The sequence below is a fragment of the Trachemys scripta genome, chromosome 18 (assembly GCF_013100865.1).
Source record: "Trachemys scripta elegans isolate TJP31775 chromosome 18, CAS_Tse_1.0, whole genome shotgun sequence".
Lineage (NCBI taxonomy): Eukaryota > Metazoa > Chordata > Testudines > Emydidae > Trachemys > Trachemys scripta.
The window spans coordinates 21,750,242-21,764,703 of NC_048315.1; the positions used below are offsets into that span (position 1 = coordinate 21,750,242).

General features: G+C 44.4%; 1 protein-coding gene across 1 annotated transcript in view; it reads right to left on the bottom strand.

Annotated features, from left to right (window-relative positions):
- BAZ1B (bromodomain adjacent to zinc finger domain 1B) overlaps positions 1–14,462 on the bottom strand; it is a 77,323-nt gene that overhangs the window by 35,773 nt on the left and 27,088 nt on the right. Inside the window, exons 7-9 of the mRNA XM_034752259.1 lie at positions 9,711–11,406; positions 3,494–3,632; positions 2,509–2,654 (exon numbers count right to left, since the gene is read on the bottom strand). Of these exons, the coding sequence (XP_034608150.1) occupies positions 2,509–2,654; positions 3,494–3,632; positions 9,711–11,406 (1,981 nt within the window). The remainder of the gene's footprint in view (positions 1–2,508; positions 2,655–3,493; positions 3,633–9,710; positions 11,407–14,462) is intronic.

Here is a 14,462-nt window from a genome sequence, read left to right on the forward strand (position 1 = left end):
GGCAGATCACCCCTGGTGGAATGGGGAGAGATCGCTTCTGAAAGTCATGCTCTCTAAACTGGATCTGGTGAGGCTCCCGACAATCCTGTCAAATTTGCCGACGTGCCATAGGAGCGAGACACATTGCCAAGGAAGGAGGAGTCTGGTGACCCCGTCATACTTTAGCTTTTTATTGGCATGGCACTCAGGTGGTTGCTTGGAATGACAGCATGGTGCTTGTTGTCTTAACTGGGATTGAGGATGGTACGGCTTACAGTATGAGGCTGGGGTGACAGTCCCCAGGGAGCCTTTGAGTCTTCAAAAGAGTGTGAAGAGCTGTCTGTTTGCTCCTTAAATTCCATGCTTTCAAAGGGGTGGTCCCCAATCATACCCTGTACCTCTTGAGGGATGCCCAATACTTGGAGTCAGGATGTTCTGTGCATTGTCACTGCCATGGCCATAGATCTGACCATAGTGTTGGAAGCGTCAATTGCCACCAACTGGCCTACCTTTACTTCCCTGGGTGCCTTCCTGTTGTCACAAGGGAGTTTCCAGAGAAAGGGCGTCACTCTATCCCAGCTCAAAAAGTAAAAAGCAGGAATAAGTAGGTAGAGCCTTTTTGGGGTCCTTGTCTTTAGGGGCACTACATTTTGCTGTAGATTTTTCCTGTACCTTTGAGACAGATAAGGAGCCCTGGCTAGGGCAGGCAAAGAAGTATTCAAACCCTGTCTGAGGGATTGGGTACTGCTTATCTACCCATTTTACAGTGTGTGTTATTGTGTCAGGCATCTGCCACAGGGCCTTAGCCTGGTCATTTATGAGGACAGCGACTGTGGCTGGACTGAAAGTTGTCAAAATATCAACTTATATTTTTTCAATATGATCAGCGTCTGTTTCTCCAGGATCTAAGTAATTCTCATAGGAGCTCTTGGAATTACTTGAAGTAATCGGGTTCCAGTATTGATGCTGACGATATCACTTCACCAGGTGATGAAGAGGAGATGTCTTTTGGTGATGACACAGGACCTTGTTGTTGCTCTGCCCCCAGTTCTGTCTTCCTTGTAGTCTAGCATAGGCAGTCTGACCAGACATGCTGGTGGCAAGAGCGATCTCTTCCTCAAATACGGTGGAGACAGGCTTATAGAGGTGTGTGATGGCGGACCACAGAAGTTCAATAGGACCATGGTGATAGGACATAAGGGCACAGTTGACTTATTTGATACTGGCTAGTCCAGGGCCATTCTTCACAAGAGTCAGCAGTTGAGACCTGTAGAGAGAGATGACATGCCTTTGTGGTATTGAACACAGATCTCCAAGTAGAGGATTCTCTGCTTGAAGGCATTGAGAACACATTTGATGGAGAGCAGGAATCGACATCATCTAAGGGTGGTGCTGAGATACATGGAGTTCTTGTCACTAGGGCATGCATCAGCTCCTATGACAGTCCTGGATCTTCCAGAAACATCTTCAGTTGTAGGTGTTGCCACCAAGGGATGCGTCGCCAGAGCTAGAGTTGTTGCCGGAGGAGAGACTGCGCCACAGGTTCCTTCTTATCACTAGTCCTAAACGCATGACGGGCTTTGTGGTTTTATCCTGAGGCTTTAGGGGGCCATCCTTGTGGGAAGACACTGAGCTCCTCCTAGTGTGTCTGCTTGTACGTTCACAGCAGTCCCTCTAAGAGCTGCACTTTGGTACCAGAGATGCTGATAGTGTCTGTGGTGCTGGTTGAGTCTACAGAGCTGGTTGAGTCTACTTTGGTGAAGAGTAGAGTCTTTTTCTGTGCCATCTTCTCTGTACTGGTCTTTGGGGTCCCTGTCTGCTACTAAGAACCTGGAGTTCTTCTCAGAATCCGAAGAGCTCTTCATAAATTGCTCCAGAAAATGAAGCTTCAACCACATATCTCACACCTTGCGTGTTCTTGTGGCAAATTAAAGGCACACCAAACATCTGCTCAGTATTTGGGACTCTTGCTCCCTCACTCCCCCACATCTGTTTTTCAATAGATTCAGTGCATTGCAGGATGGGCAGGGCTTGAAGCCTGAAGGTTTTGAATCCAGCATGTTCAGAAGCCCTGGGCAGGGGAGTGTCTGACCATGACTATTTCAGTCAAGATTAGTCAATATTCTCAGACTGATGTCAGTGGATCAGAAAAGTGCTGAAGGTTTTATTACGAGTTTGAGAAAATTTAACCAAAGCCAAGAATTAGTGGGTTGGACACATGCCAGGTTCCACCTGACTGCCACAAGAGTTAAGAAGGAACTGAAGACAGATCATGGCTCCCCCTCAGATGGGATAATAAGGAGCACGAGGTACAAGCACAACCTTTGACAATTCTATTCAAAAGACTCCGATCTCATGCACAAGACTCATGCACATCTACAGTGGGATCCACACTAACACTCTTGAAGAGCACCTTTACTGATCTGTTACATGGTCATCCATTTGCCGATCCACCTCAACCCCAGCTAGTAACAAAGAGGATCCATTAGTGACAAAAGATGATATGCAAGAGAAGTTGGCTGATCTTACCCATTGGGAAGTAGTCGTCATCATCATCATCATCCACTACCTCCTCCTTCTTCTGGCGGCGAGGGATGAATCTGTAGTCTATACTGTCATGTACCCAGCCCTTCTCAATGAACAAGCCAGGAACCTCATCTGAAAACAGCCAATATCTGTAAAGAGCATAGACATTACTGTAGGAACCACAGGAGGACAAGGGTTGCACGGAAAAAATACATATACATTCACACACGAGAAGAGAGAACACAAGTACGCAGGTATTTAAAATATGTGCCTGCATCTATATCTTCAGCAGAAGGGCAGCAAGAGCAAGAAGAAACAACTATCCTTCAGTTCTTTCTAAGGAGTCTACCATACACCAAGTCTGAATGAGAGAAGATAATAATGGTAACTACTATAGCCAGCAGTTTGATAATGTTAGCCAACTGTTTCAACTACTGGCTTGGGCCACAAAGCTAATCAGGAGACGATGCAATTGAAATTGCATTACAATCTAAAGCAAAGAAAACTTTTGCTCCCTCACTCCCCCGCACACTCTTACTTTTCAAAGTGAAGTACTTCCTGTCAGCCTCTCAAAACAAATCAATTACATAGGGTTATCGCTGACATTTTTTACTCTTAGTTTATTGTAAGTGCGGGGCAAGGGGTCGTCACAAAAGTTTTTGATTTAGAATAAAGGGTGCCAGCCTGAGTAGACTGAGAAATACTGGGTTAGACTGAGTGTCATGCATCCCTCCCGCAGAGATGCAGGTCCCCCAGACTACAGCAGTTTGGAGATGGTCTCATCTCTATTTTAGCTTTACAGTAGGCCGCCCCGAAGTTCTCGATGCACAGTAATGCATTGCATACTGGTACAAAAGATCTCAAATACATTAAATATTCATTTATAACATTCCATTCCAACAGAAAGGAGGTGATCACCTAACAGGACCATTAGCAGTTAAAGGGATACAGATCGCAACAGGGAAGCTTTAAAGGTTAGGTCTTCTACCTGTTGTGGTTACGGTCAGTTCCTATTGGCGTTCTGCGCATCACCAACTTAGCTTTGGCAATCCCATCTTGGAATGCCTTTTCAGCTGCAGCTTTATGCTTCCGGATTCTCTCCTCCTCTGCTTCTTTCTCCAGTTTTACTGCAGACACATTAAAAGAAAACTACTGTAATCAGAGTCACCACATATTGCAATAGGCTATTTTCTATTTTGCTGATTAGCTAGGTGAAGAAAGAAGATTAATTTACTGGTAAATTCTGTTAATGCATTTCCAAAGTAAATTATGCTAATGCACACAAAGGCACTCAGTGCGCAACGGGAATGTCCACATGGGGAGTTATTGTAGAATAGCTTGTGAACTTTAGCTAGTATGCACTAGTTACTACTGACCCTGCCCCTCTTTCCCCCCCTGTGAAAACCCCCTAGAATTTCTCCCAATTCTGACCACAAACTGCCCAAGGATCCAGCATATGAAAGAATCCCAAACCTCAAGCTCAATCGCTGCTAATTTCAGTTTGAGAAAGAACGCAGAACAAAACCAGAACAGGAGGGTGAGCTGGCCTGAGGCAAAGAGAAGGACTTTAATATTACTGGTATTTTATTTTCTGTTCTCCTGTTCCTCAGCATGGCCTTATGCATCATCTTCACTTCATTTGACTAGCTGCTTCAACTCAGGTCCTCACCATAAAGGACCTTTTCTGAAGCCTTCCTACCAAATGGACAATTGTAGACTGGAAGGCACGCCCCACTTAGCCACATAGGTTTCCAAGCGCAGCTGTTCTGCTCTGGCTACAGGAGGGACAAGCACATGCTCTAGTAACTCATACATTCCCAGATATTCTGCCATGCCAGCAGAAGAGTTCAGAAACAGCAAGCTTGGCTCATCTGTCAGGACAAAAATCTTGGCATTCTAGTAGCTCCTACATCCCCCGGGAAGTCCACAAACAGAATGAAATAGTGAAAGGTGGCAGGATTCCTGCAGATGAATGGTATGTCTACACGGCAATTGGAAGGGCGATTGCACCTCAGGCAGACGTACCTATGCTATCTTTAATCTAGCTAGTACAGCCAAAAGGAGCAGTGAAGATACAGCCGACACTGAAGCCTGTGTTGCTGCACAAGCCCACCCAGAACCAGGAGTACATACTCCTATTGCTAGTCAAAAAGCTGTGAAGACACCGCAGCATGAAGAAATACTAGCTACACTAAGGCTAGCATGGGTATGCCTACCCTAGCTGCAATCATCTCCCACTGCAGTGTAAACATACCCAAGAGCTTTACTTAGACATTTCATCTCATGATCAGGATAAATAACCAACTTCTGCCAAGAAGGCAAAGAAGTGAGGTCAGAGGGCTTTAAGCTTTTCTTTTGGGCTCAGGGTACTTTACAGATGTCTCCTGCATTTTTACCTGCCTCTGATGAACAAGCCCACCTCACTCTGTAAGAAATGTATTGAGAAAAAGGGAACAAAAATGAGTCTAAAGTTAAGCTGAAATACAGACCCCAAAGACAAAGTTATATTACAATCCATGACCAAAAATCTAAGTAAGTAGATTCAGAACTTAAATGCAAGAACTCAAATCCTTGAGAAAATTGGAACCAATTGAAGCCAACCTGGGGAATTCGGATCACAATGGGAGATGGGCAATAGCCCTCCTCCAAACACACAGGAGGCACCTTCCCCATATATTGCTAACAGCTGGAAGTGCTCCTCACACCACTCTATGCAGGCTACAGTTCTCTTTCCTATGCCTTCTTTTGAAACCTAGGACTGAAGCCTCATTCTCTGTACACTTACTGCTTGTATAGCTGCCAGAACGTCACCACAGCCTTTTTACAGGCAGTGGAGAGTAGAACTTAAAAGATCTACAACCTACATTTGTGCTGCAGACAGATATACAGAATAGCCAACAGCTAGCCGAGGACTACAAGAATAGTGCACACTCCGAGCACCTTCTCACAGGGCCAGTTCTCAAGAAGGCCTTTTAAAGAGAGTGATTAAAACCCTAATAAGCTATTTGTTGGTTCTGGTTTCCACTGCATGCCAGCAGGTTTCCAGTTTCAAATGTGGGAACCTTCACTGGGGAGGCCTGCACCTGGGCTAGAAAGGTTGTCAGCTTTGACACTTGCTAATTTCTTAACAGCATATCCTCTTCCCCACTCCATCCCATTTACCATCATACCCTCGAGAGCTCACTAGTTACTTGAACAAGGTTTACTACAAGCTTTGTACTGAGTCAGCATAGTACTTCTTAAGCACTACTTTTGGCATTTTAACTGCTGATATGATACCAGATTAGGAGTACTAATTTGGTTTGACCACTATCATGGCTTAAACTCCATTGACAAGCGAGAAGTTTGTCATGGCTAGTGACAGAACCCACACCATCAATTTCTACTGAATTTAAGTTCTCAGAAAATTACATTTCCAGCCCTTATGATTGCAAAGAAAACCTCCAAATGGCACCCGAACATACAATGAATGCAATTTGTTCCTGAGCCTGCAGACAGCTCCAGTGCCTCTGTCCCTGCTCAGAGCTTTCCCAACCAACACAGTGCAACCTACAATTCTGATCAGTTTCACTGCTGCTACCCAGAACCATATGGGCCTTAGTGACACCAAAATGAGACATCAATTTCACCTTTTGCTGTTTGGGAAAGCTGAGAAAGATATATTTTGAAGGAAGACTCTCTCATTGCTGCTGCCAGAATGCTCTGTGGGGCAAGGGGGAGAAATAGATGTGGGGAGATGAAGCTCTCTCCCTTCTAGTAGTCAGATGAAGACAGGAAAGGCAGCAAGTTTATGAGGTGCCTATCAGTCAGATGTTAATAAACAGATGCAGCCCATACAGGGGTGCTGTCCCCAAGAATCCCGGCAGCCCTGGTGGGTGCTGGACTTCTCACTAAAGTATTGCCCAGGAAGCTCATTGGTGGGCACCCAACTCATTCTCCATATCAAGGTATGATTGGTAGGTTCTGCCCTCTGGCCAGTACATGCCTGGGAAGTTTTTCGAGTCCTGTCAATTCCTATGTCTGACTGATTAGAAAGGACAGGGAAAGTCCTATATGCTGGGAAGAGCAGTTTCTGCACTTTGAGGTCTTCAAGATTTCTGTCGCTTTCCTCAAAGCATAGACACTCATTTTTAAAGAAGTCCGATCAGATTGCAAGGATTTTGTCCTGTTGGTAACTCCCTCCAATCACAACACAGCAATGCAAGTTGTAGAATAGTACTTAATTTCCCTATTCTCTGCAAAATGTTACTTCCAGTGCCTAGTTGGGCCATTTAAATTAGAATACAAAAGAGCAAAGTCATTTGTAGGTAACATCTATGGCATCCGTCACTATACCTGAGCACTTACAAATGATAAAGAATAAAGCTTAACACAGTTATGAGGTAGGGAATATATTATTCCCATTTTAATGATTGAGAAACAAAGTCCGTAAGTGATTTGCCTAAGATTACTGCCTGTGGCAGAGTAAGAAGAGAACTTGGATCTCTTGACTTCATGTGCCACATTCCTGCTTCCTTTTAAACTGAGTTTTTTCCATCTGAAGTGCATCATTATCCAAGATACCTTTTCATGCTCAAATAACTCACACACTACTCAGTTTAATAACTGGGTTTTCAGATTAAGAGCTAATAATGAACACGAAATTTTACATGGGGGGAGGGGGGAAGAGGAGTGTTCCTACTCAAAAACAGAGAGATATACCAAGCAACAGAAACACTTGTTCTTACCAAAAACAGTCACATTAGAAGACAGCTTTTACTTTAAACTCAACATCCACAAAACGAACGGGTTTTCTTTCCTGTTTGAAGCCACATAGCATAAAGAGGGCTCCTGATTGACAGCTTCCTCATAAAGTAGGATTTAGGATTAAAGGGAGGGGAGGGATAGCTCAGTGGTTTGAGCATTGGCCTGCTAAACCCAGGGTTGTGAGTTCAATCCTTGAGGGGGGCATTTAGAGATTTGGGGCAAAAAAATCTATCTGGGGATTGGTCCTGCTCTGAGCAGAGGGTTGGACTAGATACCTCCTGAGGTCCCTTCCAACCCTGATATTCTATGATTTGAACCAGTCAGCAAGGAATAGGAGCCTCATGGGGCACAAGATTTCATTCCCTCTCCTCTGATTATAGATGTTGACCCTAAAACTGACAACCGTGGCAAAAACTGGGGTGACAGAAGCCACTCCCATTTGTTTTTTTTATTACTACAGATTTTAGGGATAAATCAGCAGCAACAGGACTGACAAAAAGCGGGATGCAGAATAGAGCACTTTACAAAGGTGAGAGGTTGCAAGGCAAGTAGACAGGAAGGACAGTGGAGTCGTCAAGGCTGATGCAGGAGGCGGCTACTTATGAGGAAAGTTGAGTTCAGTTACTAAGAGACGGAGTTTCAGAGAGTGGTGAGACAACCAGAAGATTACATCAGAGTGGCTGTTGAAGAATGGGGAGCGGAGCAGCAGGCTTGGCATTAGTACAGAGGTAGCAGCAGAAGCCATAGGACCAGAAGGGGTCTCCTACGGGGACAGCATAGAATTTCAAGGGATGACAACAGATATGGACAAGGCCTTAACAGGCTGTTTGATTTGCTGCTGAATCTCAGTTTCATTTAAAACAAACTCTCCATAGGTTTCTAGCCTTTATGGTGGTGAAGGAAATTTCCACTTGAAACCCAATGCTGCGTTTCCCTAGCTACATCTCTACTAAACAATTACACAGTTGTGACTGAACTAGAGAAAGTTGCAAAAGTGCCATGTTTTCACACTGACAATCCTATTTTGGGTGCTCTCCCTGCACCGATCCTACAATGCCCTGCGCAGCTTAGGGTTGCCAACTTTGTAATATTTAAAAAAAAAAACAGACACCAGCAGGAGTGCGGGAATCTTTCCCTCCCCCCCCTCCTCGTTTTTTCCCCTCTCCCCTGGTCAGGAGGGACTTGCCTACAGAGCCAGGGCTGGGAGCTGCAGCCACCCATCGCAGATAGGAGGCAACCCCAGCTAAGTAAAGGCTGGCACAGGTGATGACCCGGCACCTCCCCCACCTGCAGAAATCAGGTCTGGTCAGATCCCCCGGACATCTGGCCACCCTAGCACAGCTCCCTGGAGCAGATGCATGTCGTCTATGGTATATTTACACCATTTCCCATTTTTGATTAATTTGTTCCATTTTCTGATTCATCTGGTTCTTGTCCCACATGAGGAACCACTCAGTGGCACGAGGGGCAGAGGTTCCTCAGACCTGGAAAATTGCATGAAACAGGGTCCACAGTTGCCTCCACACCCGGATTAATTCTGGGGACCTAGGGTTTATTACTACAATCACTGACACCTTTGGAAATCAGTGCTTGAGGCAACAGGAGCTTATTTTTATTCTTTTCATCTGTGTTCAGCTGCTGTTACTTCCGCCATAAAACAAAAGGAAATAAATACTAGAATAAAAACTAACAGCTGCGCTCTCATTTCCTTCTATGATCCAGGCACAGGGGTGGCCTGGGCCAGGTGGCCCCAAGGAAGGTGACCCTTCCAGGCTTCTCTACCTGACCTTCTGAATTCCTCAAACTCTATTCCCCTTATTCATCGTCTACAATGGAGCCTATAGAGCAGAGGTGGGCAAACTACTGCCCACGGGCCACATCTGGCCCGCGGGACCGTTCTGCCCAGCCCAGGAGGCTAGTCCCCAGCCCCTCCCCTGTTATCCTCCTCCCCCGCAGCCTCAGCTCACTGTGCTATGGGCGCAATGCTCTGGGCAGTGGGGCTGCAAGCTCCTGGGGTAGTGGAGCTGCAGAGCCCGGCCTGACCTGGTGTTCTGTGTTGCACAGTGCATGGCTGGCTCTAGCCGGGCGGCGCGGCTGTAGCACCGCCAGCCACCAGTACTCCATCTAGACTTGCTCTTTTCCAACCCTCCCAATGTGAGAGAACTAGGAAGGTACTTTGTGAGGGATTTCTGAAAAGGCAAAACTGAAAGAAGAGGATCTGATACATAGCACACCAAATTGAGCTAATGGAGTAAAAGCACCACATAGCTGTGGCTTTGAAAATCCTGCAGGCTGCACAATGCCTCATATCAACAGAACTAGAGACCTTAATCGACACCAGCCATAAAATCCCTCATGGCCAGGTAACACTATTGGAAATGGAGAACTGAATTATCTACATTACTTTGTATCCCATTCCCCCGCTCCCACACATACACTCCAGTACTCTAGTATTGTACCTCTCATTTGCCTTTCCTGTTGCTCCTTCTCTTTCTTGGCTTGAATGGCAAGAAGTCTCCTGCTTTTCACAGCACTGATCATATCTTCAGCCTCTATTTCCATCTGTTGCTCTGTTTTTACCATCTCTATTTTTTTCTTGTCATTCCTTCCCACCCCATTCTCATCTTTTCCATTCTCTTTGTTTTTAGCCTCCATTTCTTTCCGTTTCTGCTTTTCTGCTCTTTTCTTGTCATTCTCTTCCTTCAGCACAGCTAGCCGCTCCTTCCAAAGCTCAGCTGACATCTGCTGCTTTGCTTCCACATGGTCCTGCACGGAGTAAGTCATTAGGATTCGGTGGCAGAGTGCTGCGACTATCTGTAGCTTCTCCTCAGATGTCAGCTCAAAGAACTCTGATGTCTCCAGCTTCTCCAAAAACTCATCTTGCACCTCGTTATCTTCAAAGGTAGCTGAATCCTTGCTCTCATCTACATTATCAGAAACTTCACTTTCCTCCTGCACATCTGACTTTCGTAGACACAGGCGGACAAGCTCAGAAACAGAATGCAAGGTAAGGGGGATTTCCGAGAGTTTCATTCCCAACTCAGCATAGTCTTCAGCAATTTCATCCTGCAGCAGGGTCTGCAGAAGAATGACCAGCACCCGGTTCAAGTAGAGAAAGCCCCCTTTCTCTGCACACAGAGCCTCCATCAAGGAGACTGCTGTAATGGGATACTGAGCGTCTGGCATCAGTAAGCCTGAGTAACAGCTCAGGAACTCCACCACCATGGCCACATCCCCAAAGAGAGTATTGGGAAGTCCTTCTGGAGTATCCACTAGTTTAAAAGCAGGCAAATTCTTTCCTTTAAGATCTTGGTCCTCATACCTCTTCTGCTTTTCCAGTTTTTCCTGCATCTCCTTTTCCTTCCGCTCTTTCGCTCTCTCCTTTAGTTTCTCCTTCAGCTTCTCCCGTTTCTTCTTCAGATACTCCTTGCGCTGTTCCTCGGTCATGGAGGCCCATTTCTTTTTGTGCTCTAAGAGTTCATAGCGTTTCTGTACTATCCCGCGCAACTCTTCAGGAAGGCGGGCCCGGTCCTCATTGGAGAGTAGCCGGGCTGTTTTGGAGATGATGCAGGAAAGGGCACTTTTTTTATCCTCTCGGTCTTTGTTTTCCTTGTAATAGGCAATGAGGTGGAGCGCAGCAGGAGGAAGATGCTTCTGGGGTTTGCTGGAGGACCTGGGAGTCCCTGCTGAGTTCTTAGGAGTTCTAGATACCTTAGGGGTGCCTTTGGCCATGTCCAGTAGTGTCATTTGTTTCAGTTTCATCTTGGGATTCTTCAGACCTTTCCTGGGTGATTTTGATTTCCCAGGGGACTTCTGCCCATTCAGGACCCTTTTGCCTTTCAGTTTCTTGTCTAAGGATTTATCGCTGCCCTTCCCTAGTCGGCTCCTTTTAGGAATGTGGAAGTCAGCACCAAGTTTGCCTGGAGACACTATTTTCATCACCTCCTCCAACTCCTCTTTAGAAGATTTTGGGTTCTTAGAGTTCTTCACTTTTAGTGGGGAGCCAATAATAGATTTCTTCAAATGCACATGACACCACAGTGTAGGGCTCAGTGGCTGGCCCAGTGAAGATCCATCAGTTTTGGACTTCTTGGAGGGCTTTCTGTCAGGTGATCCAGAGCTCTTCCTTTTGGTTGAGGGGTTGAGAGTCATGTACTAGAATTTAAGAAGAGATATATTAATATAAAACCAACCTAAGCAGGGGCAATGTCTGAAGAACCTTTCCCTGATAATGATTTTTAACAGGTAAGTTTAGTTCAGTTTCCTGTTCAGTTTCACAGGTAAGTTCAGTACACAGCATACTGAGGGACACAGACCACTGCAATGGCTTTCAATTTGCTATAGAGAGTTCCTCAGGTTATGAAGTTAACAGCCCATCTTAGGAGGATTTAACATTCAGCTTTCAAATTTGTTTGTTAAGTTTGTTTGCTACAATGATGTTTTAAAGTTACTTCCAACTGCATTACATGAAAAAGCTTTCTAGTTTTCACAGCTTTATGCATTTGTTTGCTTGCAAGTTTGTATGGTAAAAAGAGGACTCCGTTTCGGAGGCCTGCTCTGAAGGCTTTCCTGAGGATATGGGGGTCGATTTGGAGGGTTTTTAGCCTTTGGAGCGATCCATTTGTCAATGCAGTTCTATTGTTCAGGACTGTTACCTAATCAATAGGACTACACAATTGTTTGTAGCATTTCTGTAGCTGTGTTGATCCCAGGATATTAGAGACAAGGGGGTCACAAAGCCTTTTTCTTGGACCAACTTCTGTTGGTGAAAGTTCATTTGTCTCTTTCACCAACGGAAGTTGGTCCAATAAAGGACTACACAGTGGTAGTTTAGCGGCCTAATTTTTAAGGTGCTGTGATCACCTCCAGCTCCTATTGATTTCAATGGTATTTGGGTGCTCAGCATTTCTGAGATTCAGGTGACATACGTGCATCATGAGCACCGGATGGGTTAATTTCAAAGAACTCAAAAATAACACAGAAGACTTGCAATAATATTTATAACCTTCATGTTATAAATATTACTGCAACTATCAGAAGTCAGAGTGAAAAAGTTAAGGTTTTAGTGAAAAATTCTGTCATGTCAAGCATAACAAGATACAGGATGTGCAACATTCTAATAATTGCTATAAGGTACATATTTCAGAAGAGATAAGGTAAACATGTGCCCATCGTAATCAAGTTATGTTTCCCATAGCAATGTTCGCATTCTTATTTCCTGACTTCTGAATGTTTACTACTACATTAAGATTAACCATTTAATGAAAGTTTAGTTTTCTTTTAATGCCCTTCGGGTCCTTATTGTAGAGAGCTCCACTGAAGACTGCATACAAACATTGCAGGAGACCACCTACAGAGAAAGTTGTTTTCAGCAGGATATTAGTGATAACCTTCATAACCATTTGTTAGATATTACTCCAGTTGAACATGCTGACAACTCCGTTATTTTGGCAGAATTGAGGAACTAATCCTAGATTGTTGGAGGACAAACCAATTTCAGATTTTAAAACTGTTTGAATTTACCTCTGGGCTAAGGCCAAGCATGGAAAACTTCCTCCCTAAAGATTCTCAGAGTTGTGATTATAAAAGTTCTGAAGTAACCTTAACTACTACATTAATTCCCAGCCCCTTACAGTGTTATTCTTTCTACCCTACAGGGCAATGAAGGCACTTTAGTGCCATTCAGCTGACATAAGCAGCTCTTGTTTCCACTTAAGAGACGCTACAGGGGGAACAGTCATTTGCTTTTACTCTCCCTTAAGTCAGTTACATTCTGCCTCTTGAACATAGGAAATGGCTACGGTATACCCCAGTGTCATGTGGATGCCTACACTGAAAAGAGCACCCACGGCCAGCCTATATCAGCCGATTCTGACTTGCAGGCCTAGGGCTGCAGGACTATAAAATTGCAGTGTATACGTTTGGGCTCTAGCTGTAGCCCAGGCTCCAGGACCCTGCCAGAGGGGAGGGTCCCAGAACCAAGGCTCCAGCCAGAGTCCGAACAGCTACACTGCAATTTTATAGCCCTGCAGACCCTGCTCGAGTCAGCTGACGTGGGCCAGTCGCAGGTGTTTTGCTGAAGGTATGTTTACGCTGCAGACTTCAGAGAGGGAAACAGCATAGGTGAAAATGTTGACTTTACATTCTCTGGGACTATTAAGATGTTTTACAAGATTACAAACTACTATAACAACCCACAGTAGAAAGTCCAGTCTTTCATAATCTATCAGGGTTAACTCTACTTTGGCAGTATCAGTGCAGATGCTCTTAGGATTAGTAAACTTTCCCCAAGCATTGGTCCAAGACCAGTGATCAAAAAAGTTTCTATTCCATACTTTGATATAACTGTCAAGCCAGAGGAGAACATTGTCCCTGCAGGCTCTTTTGTACTTGCATAACTATAGATTAAAAAAAAAAATCAGTTAAGTAGTTAAATTTGGCAACAAGTTGTCTGTCAAATCATCATATGGTTTAGGCATTTCTTTACAAAAAAAGAACAAATCTATATTGGGGAAATTTCTGAGAAGTAAGAGGAGTCAAATGTTGACAATTTTTTTTTCCTGTCAAGCTCTCGGTATTTAACTTTAGCTCCTATGTCCTGCCTTCACTCGCCAGCTCTCCAGACAGTATGCTACCCCACTTCTCTTTAGAATTTGCCAGTAAAAGTTCTAAGAAACCAGAAATTGGCTGTTATGACAAAAATTCTCTAACATTTCAACAGATGGACCTGATTAAGGTCAGGACTCCCTAAATATTTACAGTGAAATATAAAACAATTTTCAGCTTCTCCCACAGAGTCAGTTTTACTGTTTCCTAATAGGAAGTAACTAGAAGTGGCAGGGAATGGTATGAAAGTAACAGCAGCTTTCTCCCCCCAAAAGTAAAACTGATTATAATAGATTTGCAAGTTTTTTGCTACACTTGTTAAACAGAATGTACTGTAGGCCCTCCATTGACAGGGTACAGGCATAACACTGGTGTCTCAGGCTCAAATACCATCTCAAGCTGACCAGGGCTAAGAGTTTCATAAAAACAGTGCTCTTGTTCTAGGGACAGCTAATGCACTATTTACCAAAGACTTGCAGCAGGGTAGAGAAGTGACTGCAAGTGCAAATAGAATAAAATTCTTTACATTGATAGCATGCCTCCTTTGGTGCTTTGAATACTCAAAGCATTTAAGGGTGGTCAGCAAATACTTTTTAATTATGTAT